The sequence below is a fragment of the Pristiophorus japonicus genome, chromosome 11 (assembly GCF_044704955.1).
Source record: "Pristiophorus japonicus isolate sPriJap1 chromosome 11, sPriJap1.hap1, whole genome shotgun sequence".
Lineage (NCBI taxonomy): Eukaryota > Metazoa > Chordata > Chondrichthyes > Pristiophoridae > Pristiophorus > Pristiophorus japonicus.
The window spans coordinates 90,494,072-90,520,437 of record NC_091987.1 but is presented as its reverse complement, the minus strand read 5'-3'; the positions used below and the strand labels follow the sequence as shown (position 1 = coordinate 90,520,437).

Here is a 26,366-nt window from a genome sequence, read left to right as displayed (position 1 = left end):
AGAATGGCAGGCAGTGACTAGTGGGGTGCCGCAAGGTTCTGTGCTGGGGCTCCAGCTGTTTACATTGTACATTGATGATTTAGACGAGGGGATTAAATGCAGTATCTCCAAATTTGCGGATGACACTAAGTTGGGTGGCAGTGTGAGCTGCGAGGAGGATGCTATTAGGCTGCAGAGTGACTTGGATAGGTTAGGTGAGTGGGCAAATGCATGGCAGATGAAGTATAATGTGGATAAATGTGAGGTTATCCACTTTGGTGGTAAAAACAGAGAGACAGACTATTATCTGAATGGTGACAGATTAGGAAAAGGGAAGGTGCAACGAGACCTGGGTGTCATGGTACATCAGTCATTGAAGGTTAGCATGCAGGTACAGCAGGCGGTTAAGAAAGCAAATGGCATGTTGGCCTTCATAACGAGGGGATTTGAGTACAAGGGCAGGGAGGTGTTGCTACAGTTGTACAGGGCCTTGGTGAGGCCACACCTGGAGTATTGTGTACACTTTTGGTCTCCTAACTTGAGGAAGGACATTCTTGCTATTGAGGAAGTGCAGCGAAGATTCACCAGACTGATTCCCGGGATGGCGGGACTGACCCATCAAGAAAGACTGGATCAACTGGGCTTGTATTCACTGGAGTTCAGAAGAATGAGAGGGGACCTCATAGAAACGTTTAAAATTCTGACGGGTTTAGACAGGTTAGATGCAGGAAGAATGTTCCCAATGTTGGGGAAGTCCAGAACCAGGGGTCACAGTCTGAGGATAAGGGGTAAGCCATTTAGGACCGAGATGAGGAGAAACTTCTTCACCCAGAGAGTGGTGAACCTGTGGAATTCTCTACCACAGAAAGTAGTTGAAGCCAATTCACTAAATATATTCAAAAGGGAGTTAGATGAAGTCCTTACTACTCGGGGGATCAAGGGTTATGGCGAGAAAGCAGGAAGGGGGTACTGAAGTTTCATGTTCAGCCATGAACTCATTGAATGGCGGTGCAGGCTAGAAGGGCTGAATGGCCTGCTCCTGCACCTATTTTCTATGTTTCTATGTTTCCCCTTCCAGGCCGAAGGACAACTCTAACAAGCCCACTTAGAATGACAGAATCTTTTACCCAGCTGAAAGCAGCAAACACTAGAGGGGAGAAATTGCCCTGCGCCCCGATTGGGTGCAGTAACCTGCAGAAGTCCCGCCCCCGCCGCTGATTTGGGCTTGCCGCCACTCAAAGGAAGTGGAGCACAATCTCACGTGCACCACTTCCTTTAGGGGCGGGTCCCGGGGCACTACTGTGGCAAGGACTATAACACTACGCGGTGCTCCGTGTAGCGCTGGCGCACTTCAACGCCCCTCCCCTTCACTTAAACGGGAGGGGCGCTGCGAACTCTGCAAGTCCTCCACTAGGCCACCAGGGTCTGCAGTTCAGTACCCAAAACAAAATGCTGGGCTGCACGACGGTGGACGGACCACGCTAAGAAGTCGACAAACCAGTAAAGATGGCGGCGCTAGGTGCAGGCACCTTTCCCTTTATGTTCCGCCCTGCGAGAGGATGTCAGCAAGCTTTGCGACTCGCGAAACTGGAGTTAACATCCACTCTCGCCAGTCTCGCTGGCCGCAGGTTGGGTAAGGGGTCGGCACAGGGTGGCGAGGGGTCACGGCACACAGCGATGACATCATCGCCGGTTGCGCAGCGGCCCAGGGCGCTACCCGCAGGGCACCTCTGCAAGCTCCCGGGCAATTTCCCGGGAGCCGGTAGCTTCACCATCCTCCCACTGCCCCCGCCTCCCCAACCCTAGGTAAAATAAAATCACTTCCACTCCAATAATGGGCCTCTAAAAAAGGGGCAATTTCATGCCCTAGGATTCAAATCAGTGATCCTTATAGGAACATGCTCCAGTTAAGTTTTTTTTTAAACAATTTTCCTGGGGTGAAGCATTAATACCCTCCACACCCCACACCATGTGATCAGCTGGAGTTTAGGTAAGGTGGAACATGTTGGGATAACAAGGAGAATGCTAGACAAGTAAAACCTGGAGATAATAAAGGTATGGATAAGGATTTCAGCAGCAGCGATAGTTCGCATGCTAGACATGAGACTCCCAAAGCAAGTGCTCTACTCCGAACTCCTTCATGGCAAACGAGCCAAAGGTGGGCAGTGGAAACATTACAAGGACACCCTCAAAGCCTCCCTGATAAAGTGCAACATCCCCACTGACACCTGGGAGTCCCTGGCCAAAGATCGCCCCAAGTGGAGGAAGTGCATCCGGGAGAGCGCTGAGCATCTCGAGTCTCGTCGCCAAGAGCGTGCAGAAATCAAGCGCAGGCAGCAGCAAGAGCATGCGGCAAACCAGTCCCACCCACTCCTTCCCTCAACGACTATCTGTCCCACCTGTGAGAAAGACGGTGGTTCTCGTATTGGATTGTACAACTGTTATGTATGAATGAAGAGTCTGACTGGATACTGTGAGCTCAAAGTAAAGTGTGACCTTAGTCTTTTATTGCAGGTCTCCAGAGTGCCTCTCCAGCCTGTACGGCCTCCTTAAGTACCTGTGCTCTCAAGGGATTGTGGGATCCCTTGGGACTCCAGGGGATGAGCCCTCTGATGGCTACACAAGGTATATACAGGTTTTCATATATAACAACAACCATCTAAGAACTCATGTTAAGAGCGGAAGCAAGTCTTCCTCGATTCCGAGGGACTGCCTACGATGATGAGTTGAGTAAAGTCCGAGACAAACAAAGCTATGGCAGTGATTAGGCAGTTTTGGTATACACAGGATATAGGATTTGAAGCTCAGCTTAAGGTCAACCCAGGCACAAAGGTTAGAAATCATAGCCAAGGATAGTGTCAAGTACTATGGTGTGAAGCTTTTGGTGGGAGCTGAATCATCTTAGTAGGCTTCAGTCCTGCTAACGACAGGAAAGTGGTGGACATTCTTTTTAAGTTTAAAGTGGTGTCGGAGAGGTAAGGGAGCGGGCGGGGGGGGGGAGTTTAACCCTCAAAAACAGCAGGGTTTGGGTCAGGTGGCATATAACCCACCATCAATCCAACCACTTCCGATTTTAACAGAGTCAGGCCGAGGGAGGGGGTGCGGGGGGGTGGGCAGCCTCTCAATCTGCCTGGCTGCAGCCAGGAAACGGAGACAGAAATGTAAATCAGGTCCTGCCGTGAAATTCGGCAGGGCCTGAGGGAAACCCATTCTTTCAGGTTTCCTGACCTCAAAACAGCACCCTCACTCCCTCCCCGCCTCTGAGCTAATATCCAGCCCAAAGAATAGGGTCTTACATAGAAACATAGAAAATAGGTGCAGGAGTAGGCCATTCGGCCCTTCGAGTCTGCACCACCATTCAATAAGATCATGGCTGATTATTCATCTCAGTACCACTTTCCTGCTTTATCTCCATACCCCTTGATCCCTTTAGCCATAAAGGCTATATCTAACTCCCGCTTGAATATATCCCATGAACTGGCATCAACAACTCTCTGTGGTAGGGAATTCCACAGGTTAACAACTCTCTGAGTGAAGAAGTTTCTCCTCATCTCAGTCCTAAGTGGCTTATCCCTTATCCTTAGACTGTGTCCACTGGTTCTGGACTTCCCCCAACATCGGGAGCATTCGTCCTGCATCTAACTTGTCCAGTCCCGTCACAATTTTATATGTTTCTATGAGATCCCCTCTCATCCTTCTAAACTCCAGTGAATACAGACCCAGTCGATCCAGTCTCTCCTCATATGTCTTATCAGCCTTATACATATGGAAGCTATGCCTAAGAATGATGATGCTGAGAAGCAACATGTAGAAAAAGAATGAGAGGTCCAGGATGGAACTGTTCTGGGTGGGAGCAGAAGCCATTATAGTGGGATATGTAATGACTACAGTGGGGCAGATAGGAATAGAATCAGTCAGGATTGTACCCGAGAGATAAACCACAGAAGAAGACAGCAAAGGACAATTCATTTCTCTATTCAGCCATCAAGAGAGCCCTTAATCTGGTTTTAAATGGGAGATGTGATCCTGTATTAAAATTTGAGCATAATGCCTACTTAATTAAACTGTTGCTATGACAGGTACCTGGGAAATCTCAAACCAGTACTTTTCCATGTTACGATTGGTTGTATATTGCCAGAGAATTGTTGCGGTCGTGTTTCCAACTGAAAGAAGGTGAGGAGACTGAGGAGTCTGAAATGTTTTTCGTAAGACAGCTTCACTTTGGCTAAAGCTTCCACCAACTGGGGGAAAACTCACTACCTGCCAAAAATAATTGCCCATTTAGCAGAGCAACTTACACATTATCTGAGACAGCATACCAAACAACATGACAGAGTAACAACAAGTTGCCAAATTATTAAGATATATACTTCAAAACTAGTAATACATCCTCATGGACTGTTTTTATCTTTGCTACATGTGAGTGAACTGTGAACTCATAGTTTAGGAGATCAAAGGATCCTCCAGAAGAAATTATGGTCCTCTAATCACTCCCGGCTATCTCTTAAACTCGAATAAATTTCTGGTGTTAGGTATACAAATTGATACTTATGAAAGGTGGCCGATTCTGTGCTTCTGTTGCTGTGGCAGAGACCTTCAGGTCATTTACATATTAACATGACACTCCCTGCAGAGATTGACTGGGCTGAATGGATTGGATATCTGGCAATATTCTTTAAAGCTGCCATATGAATTATTTTGATTTCCAATTATCTAGCATGACCGCAAGGAGTGGAAGGAACAGGACATCTCATTTTAAGGATGCCATATTAAAGGTCTTGCTCCAAGAGGTTTTACCAAAAGAATGGGCTTTTTGAAGCTTAGGGCCAGCCTCTCAACTTCTCAAATGTGGGCAATGTCTAGGTATGTCAATATCATACACACACGCATACAACAAAGTAGGAAACAAGGAAGGCATTTTCCGAAATCCTGCGGACCTTTGATCACAGTTTATATGCAGGGATCTGCTCACTGGTGAACATCAACACTAATCCCACCAAAGTTTGCAATGTCAGGGAGAGGTACCCTATTTGTTCTGTATTCAGGAACTCGCAGCATTGAGAAGCATTGCTGACACATGGTAAAAGATTTTACATTTAGACTGTATCTGGACTATTGACAGAGGTGGAATATTCACCCTTGTGAAGAAGCTAAGTCTAGTGATGCCCTTCCTATGTCAGGTTCTAAATTCACTTGTGGCTAGTACATCTGGAAATTCTCTGTTGCGCTATAATGCCGTATTTGTGCAGGAATATGTTGGTTGTAAAACATGTCCTATTGTATCTGCATAATTAAGTTTGTAACCTGAAAGCTGGAACTCACTGTGGGTCTGGGCCAGTAAGCGGAAGCCAGTCTGGGTTGAAGTTAAATGCTCCTCTTGTTCTCTGACTAGTAGATTCCTTTATGAGCTATGTGGGGGGACTATGAAATGGGAAGCAGTGCTGCAGTAAAATTGAGTGTCTCTTCTTTTTTTCCCCCAATCAGCAGATCAGCTATTTACTTCAAGTGTGGAGTGCTTCTTGTTTAAAGCGCTCAGTAGGGTTTGGACTGGGAAGGGAAAGCAGCATTTCCCTTGGCAGATTGGGCTATGGAAGTGTGAGGAGCAGCTGAGAAACTTGTAGGTCGGCTTCACCATGATCCCTACACTTGTTAGCAGCAATGGTGAGTCATGAGAGAGACAAGTTACACTTTCCTCTTTTTCTAATGGAGTTGGATAGTGTCCCAAGACAGGCATTCCTTGAGGTACATTCAAAATCATAAAGGGTTTTGATAGAGTAAATAAGGAAAAACTGTGACAGAAGGTTCGGTAACCAGAGGTCACAGATTTAAGGTAATTGGGAAAAGAACGAGAGGCGACATGAGGAAAACATTTTTTACGCAGCAAGTTGTTATGATCTGGAATTCACGGCCTGAAAGGGTGGTGGAAGCAGATTCAATAGTAACTTTCAAAAGAGAATTGGAAAATTACTTGAAATAGAAAAAATTGCAGGGCTATGGGGAACGAGCAGAGGAGTGGGACTAATTGGATAGCTCTTTCAAAGAGCCGGCGCAGACACAATGGGCCGAATGGCCTCCTTCTGCACTGTATCATTCTAAAAGTTTGCTGCATGCAGAGGCTGATAGCCTGACGGGTCAGGTAAAGCAGAGGTGTAGGTGCAGAGCTCTGGGTCTCTTTAATGTTAGAGCTGAAGGAGCCTAATCTTGTTTTACTTGTCTGGTCAGCAGTGAAACTGTGCCTTGCTTCACTCTGTGGATGAGATTTACTTTTCTCTCAAGTGTTGATGGATGTGTACTTCCAGCATTTTACTTTTTAATATGGAAAAATCAATGGTCTTTTGACATCCTCTGGCTTAGTATAAAACAGTTTAGCTGATGTGTCACAGCGCTATAGTATGGGAGACAGAAAACACTTCGTACAAAGGGACAAGTATTTAGACATTATAACTATTTATTCTTAGCTTACCTGAAACCAGTACTCAGTTCCACCTTTAAGGTTTGTTAGTTCAATCTGTCTTTGTCCATCTGCCAGTTGGTCTAATCTCACAGGCACAGCAGGCCAGTAGTTGTTTCCATTGTACTGAACTTGGAATCGAAGCTGTTCCATAGGTCCTTTGGGTTCTAGAGGGGCAGCCCATGAAACTTTTACTCTGCGGTCTGACAGCACAAGTACTTCTACCAGTCGTGGTGCTGATGGCACTTGTAATTATATAAAATACAGTTGTGGGTATCAGTATATACTGTTCTGTTCTACATACAGTATTGCATGCTTATGCCCACTATATTTTAAAAGATGCTCTGCTGAATAGCATTTTTAAAAGTGACATTTCCAATGAACAAAACAATAAGACCCTCCATCTCAAATGCCAAAGACTCCAAATCAATCTTATACAGATTGCAGCGTAAAACATGACTAAGCAATTAAGCTACATCAGTTTCCACTTTGGCTCTGCACTCGGAGGTCATCCAAATTTTTTTTTTATTCATTGTGATTGACTGTCAGCCATATCTGACATGGAAACAATCATTTTCCAGAGACTAAAGACAGGCTGAGAGTTGGGGATACTTGCTGATTTAGGTCACAGCAGAGCCATCAGCTTGCAAAGCAGGATAATATATATCAATTTCCTTCCGCTGAAAAACAAATGCATTATATATAAAATTTCTACTTCAACCATTAACTAAATGTTATCCATTAAACAAGTTCTGTCTACCCTACCCAAATGATGATCTATTGTACACCCCTGCAAGCATCCTCTCCACTAACTGTAAAAGAACCCCCTCAAAACCTTGCTCCTCTCCTTCCCCCATTCCCCATGTTATGTGTCCACCATGTGTATCCCTTTCCTCCTTATTGTAAATTGCTCCGAGATGTCTTCCTGCAGGGGAGGACGGCTTTATAAATGCAAGCTGATGTTGTAAATCAACAATTGACAATAACATGACTGTCTACCAAAGATAACATCCTGTTGTATATAAATTACAGTTTTTACCAAATTAACATTCTGCAGAATATATTAATTTGATGACTTTTTAAAACCAAGAGCATAGTCATAAACTTATTTTTACAAACTAATGGTTCATTAATCAGTCCACACTTGCACACATACTATTAAGTGGCTTTAATAAAGAGATATTTCCCTTTTGCTTTGTGTTGGTCTCCCTGTAACATGTATTATCCCTGGTTGAGTGGGCAAGCAAGTGGTCTGCTTCTGCCCATCTGACAATTTTGCTCTATAACCTGCCACTACGAGGTGCTCAAAACAAACTCTTGATGATTCTGTGCCCCCTGCAAAGCAATTATCTATTTTACACTGTCCGGCCTAGATTGAGAGCTCAACATCCGAGGAATCACAAGACACTGGACGAACAGATACCACCAATCATGAGAGCTCAAATAAGCCAGGACACTAAATATTGTCCGTTTCATAAAATAATTAAAGCAATTGACTACATTAAAAATATACTCCTTTGAGAATACGGCCCAAAATTTCCCCAAAGAAAAAAAATTCCCTTAACTTACCTGGACACCCATTTTTTTTTAGGCCCCTCAGTGCTGAAAAATTAAAGCAGTATTTTCTCCACCATATGCACACCCTCTGGCGCTGGTGCTACCTGACGTAACTCTGCAGGGCCGAGCCTCCAATGTGTGCTGAAACGGCACAGCGCATGTGAAGAAGAAAAAAAAGATCCCATCTGCACATGCACAGTGCAAAGTATAAAAAAAACAGCATATGTGGGGACTGTATGGATCACCATTGAGAATCCATTGGTGGCAGAGGTAGTTTCGCAGATAGGAAATACAGCTTCGTTCATGAGATGGCTGCAATGGAAGAGTGCAGAGAAGGTGAAAGAGCCAGAGATGGAGAAGGGGAAATCGTAAGGGTGAAGAGATTTTGTGCGGATGAAATTGAGTCTCTGGTAGACTTAATCGAGAGTGGATGGGGAGTTCTTGAGAACAAGGGGAGCTTTGGTAAAAATAAGCTTAAACCGTCTGTACTCGCAAAGGTTTGGGACCAGGTCGCAGTCGAGTTTAATGGAATGTCCATGAACCAGAGAACCAGTACGCAGCTGAAAAAGTGGCAGGACCTCGTTCAAGCAGTGACTGTAAGTAATACGTTATACTTATATTTATTTGGGCTTTAAAATATATGTATATTTATGCACTGCAATAACATCTGTAAATATGATCCGTGTGAGTGTGTGTGTGCGCGCGTGTGTTCAGAAGGACCCTCTCTTAAAAAGTTCCATTTGCATCTCTGCAGAAGATGGTGTCACAGATCAACCGAGAACGGTCACAAACTGGAGGAGGTCCTCCAAGTATGCTGCAACTAACAGCCATGGAGCAGAGGATAGCGTCAATGTAACGCCTCTGTTTAAAAAAGGGGGCAGACAAAAGGCAGGTAACTATAGGCCAGTTAGTTTAACATCTGTAGTAGGGAAAATGCTTGAAACTATCATTAAGGAAGAAATAGCAGGACATCTAGATAGGAATAGTGCAATCAAGCAGACGCAGCATGGATTCATGAAGGGGAAATCATGTTTAACTAATTTACTGGAATTCTTTGAGGATATAACGAGCATGGTAGATAGAGGTGTACCGATGGATGTGGTGTATTTAGATTTTCAAAAGGCATTCGATAAGGTGCCACACAATAGGTTACTGCAGAAGATAAAGGTACGCGGGGTCAGTGGAAATGTATTAGCATGGATAGAGAATTGGCTGGCTAACAGAAAGCAGAGAGTCGGGATAAATGGGTCCTTTTCGGGTTGGAAATTGGTGGCGAGTGGTGTGCCACAGGGATCGGTGCTGGGACCACAACTGTTTACAATATACATAGATGACCTGGAAGAGGGGACAGAGTGTAGTGTAACAAAATTTGCAGATGACACAAAGATTAGTGGGAAAGCGGATTATGTAGAGAACACAGAGAGGCTGCAAAGAGATTTAGATAGGTTAAGCGAATGGGCTAAGGTTTGGCAGATGGAATACAATATCGGAAAGTGTGAGGTCATCCATCTTGGGGAAAAAAAACAAAAAAAGGGAATACTATTTGAATGGGGAGAAATTACAACATGCTGCGGTGCAGAGGGACCTGGGGGTCCTTGTGCATGAATCCCAAAAAGTTAGTTTGCACGTGCAGCAGGTAATCAGGAAGGCGAATGGAATGTTGGCCTTCATTGCGAGAGGGATGGAGTACAAAAGCAGGGAGGTCCTTCTGCAAATGTACAGGGTATTGGTGAGGCCGCACCTGGAGTACTGCGTGCAGTTTTGGTCGCTTTACTTAAGGAAGGATATACTGGCTTTTGAGGGGGTACAGAGACGATTCATTAGGCTGATTCCGGAGATGAGGGGGTTACCTTATGATGATAGATTGAGTAGACTGGGTCTTTACTCGTTGGAGTTCAGAAGGATGAGGGGTGATCTTATAGAAGCATTTAAAATAATGAAAGGGATAGACAAGATAGAGGCAGAGAGATTGTTTCCACTGGTCGGGGAGACTAGAACTAGGGGGCACAGCCTCAAAATACGGGGGAGCCAATTTAAAATCGAGTTGAGAAGGAATTTCTTCTCCCAGAGAGTTGTGAATCTGTGGAATTCTCTGCCCAAGGAAGCAGTTGAGGCTAGCTCATTGAATGTATTCAAGTCACAGATAGATAGATTTTTAACCAATAAGGGAATTAAGGGTTATGGGGAGCGGGCGGGTAAGTGGAGCTGAGTCCACGGCCAGATCAGCCATGATCTTGTTGAATGGCGGAGCAGGCTCGAGGGGCTAGATGGCCTACTCCTGTTCCTAATTCTTATGTTCTTATGATTAAATGCCACAGGAGAAGACCAACAATCAATGCGGAAGCTGGGCCCAGTTTTCTATTAGAGGGTAAGCCCTGCAAATTGCACAGTCTGGGTTGGTTAAATGTTACATCATGCGTGTGCTTCCTACCCTTCTCCTTCCTCAATGTTGCTAACCAAGCATCTATCTTTTGTTTCACAGAGGTTGAGCATCAGGAGGAGACAGAATGTGCACCTGAAGTTGAAGGAGAGAATGCTCAAGAAAATGCCAAGCTGGATATTCCAACTCAGGACAATGATGGGCAGCAAGAAGTCATAGACAACGAGATGGTTAACCTGGATTTGGAGGTGCTGCACACATCGAGGATTCCATGCCCTTTCATGAGTGAATCAAAAGAGAGGATTTTTCTCAGTGTGATGTCTGAGGTTGCGGGTACAATTGTGTTGCAGCAAGCCACACCTGCGAGACGTCATAGGAGGGCGAACTCCAGAACTGATGCAGAAACACTGGACTCTGAGAACATAGGACATCTTGTGGGTTTGAGCGGGGAGAACATCCAACAATCTCGATTGCGCCTGGAAACCTTTGGTGGGGTGAGAGCAGAGTTGGCGGGGGCGGGGAGGGACTGTCATTACAGGTTGAAAGACTTTTGGGACGGTTGAACAAGGTAATATCGGCAATAGTGGGGGACTCACCCAGGCTGCCCTTAATGCGAGGAGCGCTTTCCATTCTGCACCAAATTCAAGGGCTGATCCTGAGGATGAGGTTGACTATGAAGAAGAACCCGGGCATTCCACAATGACACATTTTGGCTCTGTCCCTGTTGTAGCCCAGCACCAAGAAACGCCACGCCGGAAAAGAAATGGATTACACCTACGGGGTACGGGGGGCAAGGAAGCAGAAGTCTGCAACTACAAGCACGTACAGGGGGAAGATACAGATCTTGTTTTTTTTTGGTTGCTTTAGTTCATTGTACTTTGTAAAGTTTGTCACGGTTTTGAATAAAGTTTTTAAAGTTATGAAGGTTTAAACATAAGTAAAGTCAAGCTAATTACAACTGTGCTGTACAAATGTTTAATAAACATTCTCATTTTAGACTTTTAACCTGCACTTCATTTTTTAATGCTGCACTGGGCAGGCCATATTGTTCGCATGCCAGACACGAGACTCCCAAAGCAAGCGCTCTACTCTGGACTCCTTCACGGCAAATGAGCTAAAGGTGGACAGAAGAAACATTACAAGAACACCCTCAAAGCCTCCCTGATAAAGTGCAACATTCCCCACTGACACCTGGCCAGAGACCACCCTAAGTGGAGAAAGTGCATCCGGGAGGGCGCTGAGCACCTCGTGTCTCATCGCCGAGAGCATGGAGAAATCAAGCGCAGGCAGCAGAAAGAGCGTGCGGCAAATCTGTCCCACCCATCCCTTCCCTCAACGACTATCTGTCCCACCTGTGACAGGTACTGTGGCTCTCCTATTGGACTGTTCAGCCACCTAGGGACTCATTCTGAGAGCGGAAGCAAGTCTTTCTCGATTCCGAGGGACTGCCCATGATGATGATCATCATCATCTTTGCAGGATAATCGGACTCAAAAGGTATATGGCCTCACCCCTTGCAACCTATTGGTTTAAATGATACAGGGGCAGGTTCCAGCACTAAGGTGTTCATGGATCCTGCCTTGTTCTAGGTCACTGATGCCTGCAACGAAGTACCATGGTGCATATATCAGTGACCCTCACCCAGTCTGGATCCATGAACAACTTAGTATTATTGTCCACCTAAGCACTCCAACACTCAAACTCCATTAAAACATACAAGATTTGTGATGGGAATATTTAATAACCATTATGTAATGTCCACTGAAGCACTCCAACACTCCTTTGAAACATAAAAGATTTGTGGTGGTAATTTAATATAAATTATTTATTTTCCACCGAAGCACTCCAATACTCCGTAAAAACCTAAAAGATTTGTGGTGGGATTATTTTTTTTTCAATGTAATGTTCCACCTTTAATAGAGATCACTGCTGCTTGCCTTTGAGCCTGGAGTGTCTTACACGGTCGTTTGTGTGCAGACCTTCGGCCTGGGATAGGTGCAGGTAGCGTGGGTGGAGGACCTTCAGCCTGGGATAGCAGCGGCTGCATTCAACATCCAGGAGAATCGGGAGAAGGCTGTACTGGATGCCAGAAGACGACGAGTTGGATTGGTATGCTGATTCTTCATTTTTGGATGTTTATAATGGTTTCCTTCAACTATTTGGAGTATTTTGGGCCGTGAGGACAGTGATGAAAAAAAGTTAATTTTTTTAATGTTTATGCCATCACACTTTTTTCATTGCAGGAGCATCAGTATGGATGAGTTTCTATTTATTTTTTATTTTATACCTGCTTATAGATAAAATTTGGTTTTGAAAATACCTTAAAGTTTAATTGTAAGATAAATGGAAGTCCCTTCGGCCGGGGATAGGAGCGGGCCAGCGCAGATTCTCTAATGGCAGGTAATGGTTTTTCCTATGGTGTTTCTAGGGTCTCTGCGCGGTTTTAAAAATTTAGTTGGTGGGAAAAGTTTGCTTTATGTAACAAATGGTGTGGAACCTTCTTTTACAGGTACACCAGTGCCAGAATGTTTGGCGCCAAACATTCTGCCACTGGTCGTAGACGCTGGCGCCCTGACATTGGGGAATCTTTGGACTGAACTTTGGCGCTAAAATATTCACAGGGCGCTGAAAAAACGTCTCCCAGTGATGGACAAAATTGAGGCCTAGGTCCCCTAGTTTTAGTTTCCCCTATGAGTGGAAATATCCTCTCTGCATCCACCTTGTCGAGCCCCCTCATTATCTTGGATGTTTCGATAATATGCAATGATCGCCAATCTGCCCTCAATTAACATATAACCCAACAGCAGTAAATCTGATGATACGTGCCTGGAGACCAAACAGAAAATGATTACCAGGCATAAACCAAATAAAGCTATTGAAAAATCAAACAATGCTGATTCCAGCTGCCCCAAATTCTCCACTGCAGTGTTGCTTAGGAGCTGAACAAACACCACGTGGAAGAAATCTACTTCAGAGAAGACGGAAAAAATATTAGCTCGTGACTGTTTATATTTGAGATTTAGATTAAAGAGAGAAGTTTGAGCATTTTGTTCTGAAAAAATGCTTGGTTCTCTTGTAATGCTGCCAGTAATTCTTTTTGGTGGCGCGCAGCTCATTCAAAATAACTCCACGAGACTGTGTTGTAAGCTCAAACCATTGCGACCTTGGTCTCTTTAATATAACTCCAAATTGAGGCAGCAGCATGGTGGGCTGCCTTTTTTACCTGCTTGCTGCAGGGTTCACAGGTGACCCGTAGGTCTCCCACAGGTGTGCCCCCTAGTGGCAAGTCTGACACATAGGTTAGGTTCACATACATAACATCACTTCACCCCAAAGTCTTAAGTACAAGTTATTTACAGGATGAGGTGATCTGGCGCTCTGCGTTCCCAGGTCGATCGCCTGAGTTGAAGTTCTGGCATGGATGAGTTGGTCAGACCATTGCTGCACGGGAGCGCGGCTGGTCTGATCGGGCTGTCGGGCATGGTGGGTTCATCCTCGTGGTTGACAGCGAGGTCAATTTCTGGTTGGATGTGTGTTGTAGATGGTAGGGTATTCTTCAAACTGTTCTTGGTTGTCCGTGAATCGCAGTTTGATCTGATCCAGGTGCTTTCTGCACGTTTGCCCATTCAACAATTTTACAACAAACACTCTATTCCCCTCTTTGGCTAAGACCGTGCCAGCAATCCACTTGGGACCGTGACCGTAATTTAGAACAAGCACTGGATCATTAACCTCAATGTCACGAGAGGCCGCCGCGCGATCATGGGACACGTTATGCCTGTGCCGCCGGGTTGCTACATGATCATTGCGATCCGGATGGACTATGGAGAGCATGGTTTTGAGTGCTCTCTTCATTAACAATTCTGCAGGGGGAACCCCGGTGAGCGAATGGGGGCGCGTCTGGTAGCTGAGCAGGACCCTGGATAACTGGGTCTGCAAAGTTTCAAACTTTGCGTGATGGTTTGGACTGCCCGTTCCACTTGGCCGCTGGATGCAGGTTTAAATGGGGCAGACCCGACATGCTTAATGCCATTGCGGGTCATGAACTTGTTGAATTCCGAGCTGGTGAAACATGGTCCATTGTCACCGACATGGACGTCGGGCAAACCATGGGTGGCGAACATGGCCCTAAGGCTTTCAATGGTGACAGTGGATGTACATGATGACATTATTATACATTCAATCCATTTTGAGTAAGCGTCCACTGCTACTAGAAACATCTTCCCAAGAAATGGGCCAGCGAAACCTTTATGGACCATGGACTGCGGCTTGGAGGGCCATGACCACAGGCTCAGGGGGGGCTTACCTGGGTACGTTGCTCAACTGTGAGCAACTGCGACCAGGCGATAGCCTTCATCATGATTATGCCTGGGTGGGTACTGTGTAGGTCGTGTATAAACGTTTCCCTGCCTCTTTTGGGCAAGATCACGCAATTCCCCCATAGGAGACAATCTGATTGGATGGACAATTATCCTTGCGTTGGTGAAATGGCTTGATTTCATCTTGCATTTCCCCAGGAACCGCCGACCAGCTCCCATTGAAGATGCAACTTTTTACTAGTGATAGCAAAGGGCCTTGGCTAGTCCAGTTCCTGACCTGGCGAGCGTGACGGGTGACCCCTCGCTCTCGAAAGCATCCATTACCAGACGCAAATCTGCCATTTACACCCTGGTGGTGGGCAATGGCAGCCGACTGAGAGCGTCAGCACAGTTCTCAGTGCCTGGTCTGTAGAGGATTACATAGTCATAAGCAGACAATGTTAGTGCCCATCTCTGGATGCGGGACGAAGCATTGGTGTTGATACCTTTGCTTTCTGAGAGCAGTGAGGTAAGCGGTTTGTGGTCGGTTTCGAGCTCGAACCGGAAGCCAAATAGATATTAGTGCATTTTCTTAACCACGTATTCACAAGCCAACGTTTCTTTCTCAACCATACTGTAGACTCTTTCAGCCTTGGATAAACTTCTGGACGCATATGCCACTGGTTGCAGTATGCCTGACACATTTGCTTGCTGTAACACACAACCGACCCCATACAACAACGCATCACATGATAATACTAAACGTTTACATGGGTCATACAATACAAGTAGCTTGTTAAGAGCATAGCAGATTTCTGGCCTTATTAAAGGCTGTCTCTTGCGATTTACCCTAAACCCAGTCGTCACCCTTGCGTAGCAATAGATGCAAGGGCTCCAGCAATGTGCTCAACCCCGGTAGAAAGTTACCAAAATAGTTGAGGAGTCCCAGGAACGAACGCAGCTCCATCACATTCTGTGGTCTGGTGCTTGATGGCCTCCGTCTTGGAGTCCGTGGTCTGATGCCACCTGCCGTGACCTTCTTTCCCAGAAATTCGATCTCTGGCGTTAGGAAAACATACTCGGAGCATTTCAGCCTGAGTCCCACTCTGTCCAGTCACATTAGAACCTCTTCCAGGTTGTGCAAGTGTTCAATGTTGTTGTGACCAGTGATCAATATGTCATCCTGCAACACCACGGTGCATGCAACCGATTTCAGACGACTCTCCATGTTCCCATGGAAGATGGCCGCAGCCAAGTGAATCCCAAAGGGGCATCTGTGGTACACGAACAGTCCTTTGTGCATGTTGACGCACGTCAACTTCTCTGACGGTTCAGCCAGCTCCTGTGTCATGTTAGGTCTAGCTTGGTGAACGACTTTCCCCCTGCTAGCATTGCGAATAAGTCCTCCGCTTTGGGTAGTGGGTACTGGTCCTGTAACAAGACTCGGTTGATCGTCACCTTGTAGTCTCCACAGATTCTAACCGTACCATCGCTCTTTAGTACTGGCACGATTGGACTGGCCCACTCATTGAACTCGACTGGCGATATGATTCCCTCTCATTGAAGTCTGTCCAGCTCGATCTCGACTTTCTCTTGCATCATATATGGGGACTGCTTGGGACTTGTGATGAATGGGCCATGCCCCAGGAACAAGATGGATCTGCACTTTGGCACCTGTGCAGTTGCCGATGCCTGGCTCAAATAATGCCGGGAATTTGTTTAGCACTTGGGTGCACGGGGCGTCATCCACTGAAGACAGTGCTTTGATGTTGTCCCAATTCCAGCGGATCTTGCTTAGCCAGCTCCTGCCGAGCAGCGTTGGGCCATCGCTGGGTACATAGAAACATAGAAAATAGGTGCAGGAGTAGGCCATTGGCTCTTCGAGCCTGCACCGCCATTCAATGAGTTAATGTCTGAATATGCAACTTCAGTAACCCATTCCTGCTTTCTCACCATACCCCTTGATCCCCCTAGTAGTAAGGACTTCATCTAACTCCTTTTTGAATATATTTAGTGAATTGGCCTCAACAACTTTCTGTGGTAGAGAATTCCACAGGTTCACCACTCTCTGGGTGAAGAAGTTTCTCCTCATCTCGGTCCTAAATGGCTTACCCCTTATCCTTAGACTGTGATCCCTGGTTCTGGACTTCCCCAACATTGGGAACATTCTTCCTGCATCTAACCTGTCTAAACCCGTCAGAATTTTAAACGTTTCTATGAGATCCCCTCTCATTCTTCTGAACTCCAGTGAATACAAGCCCAGTTGATCCAGTCTTTCTTAATATCTCAGTCCCGCCATCCCGGGAATCAGTCTGGTGAACCTTCGCTGCACTCCCTCAATAGCAAGAATGTCCTTCCTCAGGTTAGGAGACCAAAACTGTACACAATACTCCAGGTGTGGCCTCACCAAGGCCCTGTACAACTGTAGCAACACCTCCCTGCCCCTGTACTCAAATCCCCTCGCTATGAAGGCCAACATGCCATTTGCTTTCTTAACCGCCTGCTGTACCTGCATGCCAACCTTCAATGACTGATGTACCATGACACCCAGGTCTCGTTGCACCTCCCCTTTTCCTAATCTGTCACCATTCAGATAATAGTCTGTCTCTCTGTTTTTACCACCAAAGTGGATAACCTCACATTTATCCACATTATACTTCATCTGCCATGCATTTGCCCACTCACCTAACCTATCCAAGTCACTCTGCAGCCTCATAGCATCCTCCTCGCAGCTCACACTGCCACCCAACTTAGTGTCATCTGCAAATTTGGAGATACTACAATTAATCCCCTCGTCTAAATCATTAATGTACAATGTAAACAGCATAGCATAGCACTTCTGATGTCCAGGACCGTGCCTTCAATAACCCTGCTGGGAGAGCGGAGGACTGCAGGGGAGTAGAACAATAACAACAGCTGGTTACATTTATGTAACACTTTTAACATAGAAAACATTACAAGTCGTTTCACAAGAGGAGAGAAAATGGGCGATGAGTAGGAGATGAATTAGGGGACGTGACCCAAGGCCTGAGGATGCGGGATGAGCTTATAGGACAATGTGTTTGGAGCTTAGGAGGAACAAGACATGGAGCAATCACTGTGGTAGCATCAATAAAATGGAAATAGTCACAAGAAAGGTTATGGTGCGGACAAAATGGTTGGAATTGCCAACTGTCAAACCCTCTAATGCTTCATTTAAACCCGCATATCACACATAACCCTGTGCCAAGCAAAATACACAACACACCACAAACTGGGGTGGTTTCATTCATAAAATACTGCATTGAAAGGTCATCAACCTGAAACGTTAACTCTGTTTTTCTCTCTCTCCACAGATGCTGCCTGACCTGCTGAGTATTTCCAGAACTGTATTTGTGTTTTTATCGGAGTTGTTTAATATTTTCCCATCGACAATGTTGCTCATTCACAGGACAAACTTCGATTTCATTTTGCGCTCATTTCATGGGGTTTGTTTGTACAATGCATATTGGTAAATCATGCACCATTCCGTCATACGATACTTTCACTGCTGCACTGCCGATAACAGGTATGAGTTCTTTGGTGTAAGTGCGCAGCGTAGTTTGAATCGGGCTCAGTTTTGACCTCTGTGCCTTGTTACTCCACAGTTTCTCAAAAGCCTTCTGGCTCATAATCGATTGATTCGCCCCCGTGTCCAATTCTATGGAGACTGGAATGCTGTTAAATTTAACTTTTAACATTATCGGAGGGCTTTTGGTGGTGAAGGTGTGTACACTATACACTTGCTCTTTATCCTCCGGTTGAGTTGCCTCTCCTGCTCGTTCAGTGTGATCTGCGCCGGATCGGCCGTCCTCTGCTGACTCTGCCATGTGGTGAGTCCGAGGTCACTTGCACATTCGCTGGAGGTGCCCCATTGTTCCACAGCCCTTGCACACATTGTGCTTGAATCGACATTGATGGGCTCTGTGACTGCTCCCACGGCGCCAGCATGGTGTTAATGGATTCGCATTAGCACTCCACAGTGGCCTGAGTCACCCTTGGCCTGGCCTCTGCGATCGTGTGGGCCCTACGATGCACAGTTCTGCCTACTGAAGGCATTATTTTATGCACAGTACTTGCTGGTGAGCTTCGATTCTGTGAGGATATTTGTTTTGTGTTGTCGCTCGCGGATATGAAGGCCTGGGCTATCTTAATGGCCTTGCTCAGATCTAAGGATTCGGCAGACAGTAGTTTGCGGAGGATGGCCTCATGGCCAATTCCGAGCACGAAAAAGTCCCGCAACATTTCCCCCAAAGGTCCTGCAAATTCGCACTGTCCCGCAAGGTGTCTTAGGTCTGCAACAAAACTCGCCACGTCTGGCCCTCGGAACGATGGTGCATGTAAAAGCAATACCTGACCATTAAGATGTTCTCCTTTGGCTGGAGGTGTTCCTGAGCCAGCGCACACAGCTCTGTGTCAGTCCTGTGCCTTGGTTTGTCTGGGACCAGTAGATTTTTGAGGAGGCCATATATCGATGATCCACATGCGGTGAGGAGAATCGCCATGCACTTGGTCTCCGTTTCAGCCGTGTCCAGCTCGTTTGCCACGAAGTACTGGTCGAGACGCTCAACAAAGGCTTCCCAATCATCACCCTCAACAAATCTCTCAAGAATACCAACAGCAGCCATTTCCATGTGAAAGTTCATAATCTGTAACTCGTCGCCAGTTGTTAAGTTCAGAATAACCCCATGAGACTGTCTTGTAAGCTCAAACCATTGTGACCTTGGTCTCTTTAATCTAACTCCAAAGTGAGGCAGCAGCATGGTGGGCTGCCTTTTGTACCTGCTTGCTCCAGGGTACACAGGTGACCCGTTGGTCTCCCACAGGTGTGCCCATTAGTGGCAAGTCAGACACATATGTATGTGAACCTAACCTAACACAAAATACCGTGCATGCGCAGTTTTAGCATTGAAGAGCCGGCAAGCCGGCTGCCTGGGATGCCTGAAGCGACTGCACAGCCATGCAGCTTAATGGGAACATTATTCCCTTGCAATTCCATTTCGTATAATATAGGGGTCGATTTTCATCAAGGCCCCGCCCGCCCAAGTGTCGAATAAAGTGCCGCCGATGGCAGCCAAGGTACCAGACAGTATTTTGGGTGGGATATTCATGGCCGAGGTCCCTCAAAGGTCGGCGGGCGGCAAATCAATGACATACACCGCCAATCTGGGCGGCAGTGGGCGGGAGGTCTCATTCTCGGCGGCAGAGGCATTTGCCTTCCAAGTGCCGCCGAAGATGGAGTCAGACCCACGGAGGGTCGAAGAGCTGAAAAATAAAATCAACATCAAAAAATAAAAACACTATCCGAAGATCTTCAGGGGAGCCCAAACAGGTAAGTCGCTGTTGAATTTTTTTTTTTTTTAATGTTCACTTACCTGTTTTTCCAGTTCTTCCTACTCACCGTCTGGGACAGACCAACCTCCAGCCAGCGGTCCACCACCTTTCTGCCGCCAAGTCCCGCCGACTCCCGCCTGCAGGAATCTGGGAGCTCGGCGGGCGGGAGCTCAGGTGCGCCATTCGGTCGTCCGCTGACGTCAGCGGGCGGTTCCCGGCGGCTCTCCCCTCCCGCCCGCTCCAGGCCAAATGGAGAGTGGCACTGGGCGGAGCAAGAGCAATGTCGGCGGCAGTGGGCGGTGAGTGATGAATTTTGGGCCCCATAGTCTTATTGATGTTTTTCAGTTGTGGAGCAAGCGAGATGGTAAATCACATCAATAATTTTGCATGGTCACATAACACCATAGATATACATTATATATGTGCAATTATAATGCAGTTTGATGGCGATTTGCTCATTAAAATTGATATATGCTAAATTACGATCACTCCATAAAATATCACCTCCAAACCATGTCCGGTCAACTGCTGGCGGACCTAGTTTCTTTGACATATCTCCGTAATGATTTTTCACTGAAACTTGCATGAGGTATCTGGTGTAAGACTGCAGCCCTTTCAGCTCAATGATGTTTGTCTGCACTTCCTGTTTGAAAAATATATTTTAAAAACACAGAAAAATAAGTCATTTTTAATGCGGTGGCTCCAGGTTACAATCAGATTATTCCGGTTGACCTAGTATCATTTTTTTCTCTGCTTTTTCTTTTGTACTGGTTCGGTATTTTAAGTTGCATAGAGACCAGAGGAAAACATTTAAAAAGATAGGAAAGAAAGAGAAGACTTATATTTACATAGCGCCTTTCACGACCACCAGATGACTCAAAGCTCTTTACAGCCAATGAAGTACTTTTGGAGTGTAGTCACTGTTGTAATGTGGGAAACGCGGCCAATTTGCACACAGCAAGCTCCCAGAAACAGCAATGTGATAATGACCAGACAAACTATTTTTATGTTGGTTGAGGGATAAATATTGTCCAGGACACCAGGGATAACTCCCCTGCTCTTTTTCAAAATAGTGCCATGGGACATTTTACGTCCACCTGAGAGGGCAGATGGGGCCTCAGTTTAACATCTCATCCGAAAGACGGCACCTCCGACAGTGTAGCAATCCCTCAGTAGTGCATTGGAGTGTCAGCCTACATTTATGTGCTCAAGGGATAAATGGGTCATTTTCAGGGTGGCAAACTGTAAATAGTGGGGTGCCACAGGGATCAGTGCTGGGGCCTCAACTATTTGCAATCTATCTTAATGACTTGGATGAAGGGACCAAGTATAACGTAGCCAAATTTGCTGATGAAAAAGCTAGGTGGAAAAGCAAGTTGTGAGGAGCACACAAAGAATCTGCAAAGGGAATATAGATAGGCTAAGTGAGAGGGCAAATATTTGGCAGATGGAGTATAATGTGGGAAAATGTGAGGTTATCCACTTTGTAGGAAAAAAAAAATCAAATTATTATTTAAATGGGGAGAGATTACAAAATGCTGAAATACAGAGGGATCTGGGGGTCCTGGTACATGAAACACAAACAGTTAGCATGCAGGTACAGCAAGTAATTAGGAAGGCAAATGGAATGTTGGCCTTTATTGCAAGGGGGATGAAGTATAAAAGTAGGGAAGTCCTGCTACAACTGTACAGGGCGTTGTTGAGACCACACCTGAAGTACTGCGTACAGTTTTAGTCTCCTTATTTAAGGAGGGATATACTTGCATTGGAGGCAGATCAGAGAAGATTCACACAGTTGATTCCTGAGATGAAGGGGTTGTCTTATGAAAAAAGGTTGAGCAGGTTGAGCCTATACTCATTGGAGTTTAGAAGAATGAGAGGGGATCTTATTGAAACGTATAAGATTCTGAGGGTAGGTGCAGAGAGGATGTTTCCCCTCATGGGGGAATCTAGAACTAGGGGGCATAGTTTCAGAATAAGGGATCCCCCATTTAAAACGGAGAGGAGGAGGAACTTCTTCTCTCAAAGGGTCGTTAATCTTTGGAATTCTCCACCCCAGAAAGCTGTCATTGAATATATTTAAGGTAGAGATAGACAGTTTTTTGAATGATAAGGGAATGAAGGATTATGATAAGGGAATGAAGGATTATGATAAGGGAATGGAGTTGAGCCCAAGATCAGATCAGCCATGATCTTATTGAATGGCGGAGCAAGCTCAAGGGGCCAAATGGCCTACTCCCGCTCATATTTCTTATGTTCTGATGTAAGTCCTTGTAGTGGGACTTGAATCCAGAACCTTCTGACTCAGAGGAGAGTGCGCTACCCACTGAGCCACAGCTGAGACTAATTCTTTGTGTACATCATTTTCAAATCATGCCTGAAAAAAACTCCATTAAAATTTTAAAGTGAGTCAGGGAACATTGTATTGACTGGACAGGTTAGATGTATTGACTGGACTGGTTAGATGCAGGAAGAATGTTCCCGATATTGGGGAAGTCCAGAACCAGGGGACACAGTCTAAGAAGAAGAGGTAAGCCATTTAGGACTGAGATGAGGAGAAACTTCTTCACTCAGAGTTGTTAACCTGTGGAATTCCCTACCGCAGAGTTGTTGATGCCAGTTCATTGGATATATTCAAGAGGGAGTTAGATATGGCCCTTACGGCTAAAGGGATCAAGGGGTATGGAGAGAAAGCAGAAAAGGGGTACTGAGGTGAATGATTGGCCATAATCTTATTGAATGATGGTGCAGGTTCGAAGGGCCGAAAGACCTACTCCTGCACCTATTTTCTATCCCATTGTTAATGTTCCGTTATTATTTCTACCCCATTGAATCCAATAGAGTAACTAAGCATGATATATATCCCCAGCCCTCTACCTTTGCTGTTCGACACAGCTATTAGGAGATGACCAACACTAGACTAGGGATTACTCATCTTCTGATCATTTGTGTTGCACAACAACTTTTCTTTTGATAAAATTAGCCCTAGGCGATCACTCAATAGCTCAGCAACTTGATCGAATGAGCAGCTGAGCAGCACATCATCATCATGGCAGTCCCTCAAAATGAGGATGATTTGCTTCCACGCCAAAAAGGGATGAGTTCACAGGTGTTTCAATGATAATATTCCAGGTCCAGAACTACACGTTGAAGGCTGGAAGATGCCAGTGCATGGATTTTTTTTAACGCATGGTGGCCGTTGCACACCAACCACTACACGGGCTTGACAGAGCTAGGTCTTGGCCCAGTGGCAAAGATTAACCAAGACGACTTGAGACCAGCTCTGCTGCACGCACCTAGTGCATACATATGTTGCAGTGTGGGCTAGCCTGTGCTGCCCCTGGGCCCTCGCCTCTTCTGGGCCCTGAACTCACGCCTCTCCTGGGCCCTGATCACATCCCTCTACGAACTCTCGTCGCTCCTCCGCCCCAACCTCACCACTCCTGCTCTACCTGTCCGCACTGTAACCAGCAACCTGGATTTGGGAGACGTTAAATCCAGTCGCCCGCTTTGCAGCTGTCACCCTTCTGCAGCAGCACACGCTGCTCCCTACAGTGGTATGCCTCCGCACATTGCTCCCTCTCATGGCCCCGGCCTGCTGATGGTCTTATAGGCCAGGACCGCACCGATTTCCAGGCCGTAAACAGCCAGCTATAACCCCTAATCAGTGCAGCTGAGCCATACATAGCCAGCTTTAGTGCGGCAGTTGACATGCTACAATTGCCCTCAGCGCTCCTGGGTTAAAGGGACCCCTGACTCTCGATTGCTATCCAGTGACCCACAGAACACAGATTTAATGTGATTGGCAGAACAACCAAAGGGCGACATGAGGAAAAACTTTTTTACGCGGCGAGTGGTTAGGATCTGGAATGCACTACCTGAAATTTGGTGTTGGCAGACTCAATCGTGGCTTTCAAAAGGGAATTGGATAAGTACCTGAAGGAAAAAGATTTACAGAGCTACGGGGAAAGGGCAGGGGAGTGGGACTAGCTGAAATACTCTTGCAGAGAGCCGGCATGGGCTCGATGGGCCGAATGGCCTCCTTCTGTGCTGTAACCATTCTATGATTCATTTAATCCCATCTATATTATAGTCAAATAAAATGTATAAAACACATCAAAGAATGAGAAAATGGGATTAGTTTTTCCTGAATAACTTACCTTTTTATAACAGTGAACTCCATGGGTGCAGTTGACATTGATGTCACTATCCTGGAACTCTGCATAATGCAAAATGTAAGTGAGAGTGGGTTTGCTAATCTCAGAGCATGCAGATGAGAACTCCACAGGTGGAATGTGAATAATCAGACTGGTATCTGATTTATTCAAGACTTCTGGTGCACTTGTATAGGCCTTTGGTATTATACACTGTGGTTCTAAAAAGAAAAAACGGATGTTTAGGTTGTCACTTTTACAACAGCTATTCCACTTATTAGGATGCTGCCCCCAGAAGTAGCCCCGTCTTCAGAGGCAGTGCTATAATATAAATGGCATTGCTTTTGAGACAAGGAATACTATTCACAATATGGTTTCATTTTCCTTCTCAGAGGAAAATGTATACCAACATTTTGTGATAGCTATAATTTTATTTTTAAACTCAGCTTCGATGCATGGGTCAGCAAAATGATTTCCTATAGGACCCTTCTCCGACATCAAGGAACGTCTATAGCCAGAATGGTAATGTTGCAAATGTGACGATGGTGTTACTGCCAATCTCTAAATAAACAAGATGCATTCCAACCACAGGTAGCTGGATCATATTAATAAAGGGAAGCAGTTCCACAAAATAAAAGAATATGTATTTTGGTATTCAGGGAGATTTAAAGTGCCTCGCGGTAGAATCTATTTCAGAGCCGTATTGTAGAACTTGTATCACAGGCTTGAAAAAGTGGACTAAAAAGCAAAACTTATAGCTCAAAGATGCAATAAGTAAGAAATTACATTGAATTGTGATGCCCCTTATAATCCTGTGCCAGCTAAACAAGTTGAGTAAGTTTTATAATCACAGTCAACATATCCTGTGTATTCAAATGTAGCAACTTATAGGTTAGGTTCCTAACTGCTGTTCTCTTACCTGGGTATGGCTGTGATTGTTCACTGAATGCCACTACTGCAACTAGAGATGAATCTTCATATTCAGATAGAACATTCCCCGAGGACTTATCAGCCATATAAATTGTTGATTGATCAGCATCTCGTGTTATCCAATAAATAGCATTTGAATTCACAGTCAGTGAAATTGCACCAAAATCTGTGAAAAATGTTCATAGGATCATAGGATCATAGAATCACTCAGCACAGAAGGAGATCATTTGGCCGATCGTGACTAGCTGAATCTTTGAAAACCTCTCCAATTAGTTCCATCCCCCTGCTCTTTTCCCATAGCCCTGCAAATGTCCTTTTTAAGTATATATCCACTTCCCTTCCGAAAGTTACTATTGAATGTGCTTGCAGCACCCTTTCAGGCAGTGCATTCCACATCACCAACAACTGGCTGCATAATAATAATTCTTCTCATCTCCCCCTCTGCCTTTTTCGGCAATTACCTTATATCTGTGATCTTTGCTTACCGACCCTCCTGCCAGTCAATATATCCTGATAATTTCCCTCATAATTTGGAGTACCTCGATCAAATTTTCCCTTTATTTTCTCTGCTCTCATGCAAAATAGTTTTATTGCAAGGTGAGGTTCATAAAATGGAAACATTTCCTGTATCCATCAATGGCCCCATCACAAACACAAGTGAAAAATAAACCTTGTGACTGGAGAAAATCTTTGCTCTTACAGTAGTTTCACATAGTCCAGGTTCATTTTGAAGAACTAACCAGTGATTATTTCTTTGTAATGCAAGGTACAAGATATTCAAGCCACTGTAATTTTGGGGAAATTATATGCTTCGAAATGTTTTGATGTTAGAATCTGACTTTCCTTTGTTTTACACCACACACGATAGATGTCTGTCCTGTTAGGCCATCACCAACAATTTTCTTCCTTCTTCACCGATGGCTCCATAGATGCTCGTAGCCCTCTAGTACCTCTCGCAAGCGGCCATTCATGATTTGCTATTGTTGGCAGGTTATTTCACTAAGGAAGACACGAATAACCTCCCGAAAGTACTTGGGGACAGAGGGTCTACCGAGAAGGAGGAACTGAGGGAAATCCTTATTAGTCAGGAAATGGTGTTAGGATTGAAGGCCGATAAATCCCTGGGGCCTGATAGTCTGCATCCCAGAGTACTTAAGGAAGTGGCCCTAGAAATAGTGGATGCATTGGTGCTAATTTTCCAACATTCCATGGCCTCTGGATCAGTTCCTATGGATTGGAAGGTAGCTAATGTAACCCCACTTTTT

At 45.4% G+C, this 26,366-nt stretch overlaps 1 protein-coding gene across 1 annotated transcript in view; it reads right to left on the bottom strand.

The window, feature by feature from the left end:
* Positions 1-26,366, bottom strand: part of LOC139275555 (proto-oncogene tyrosine-protein kinase ROS-like) — a 177,419-nt gene that overhangs the window by 58,100 nt on the left and 92,953 nt on the right. The window contains exons 21-26 of the mRNA XM_070892724.1: positions 24,178-24,236; positions 20,544-20,660; positions 20,059-20,279; positions 19,841-19,948; positions 15,784-15,939; positions 8,233-8,299 (exon numbers count right to left, since the gene is read on the bottom strand). Of these exons, the coding sequence (XP_070748825.1) occupies positions 8,233-8,299; positions 15,784-15,939; positions 19,841-19,948; positions 20,059-20,279; positions 20,544-20,660; positions 24,178-24,236 (728 nt within the window). The remainder of the gene's footprint in view (positions 1-8,232; positions 8,300-15,783; positions 15,940-19,840; positions 19,949-20,058; positions 20,280-20,543; positions 20,661-24,177; positions 24,237-26,366) is intronic.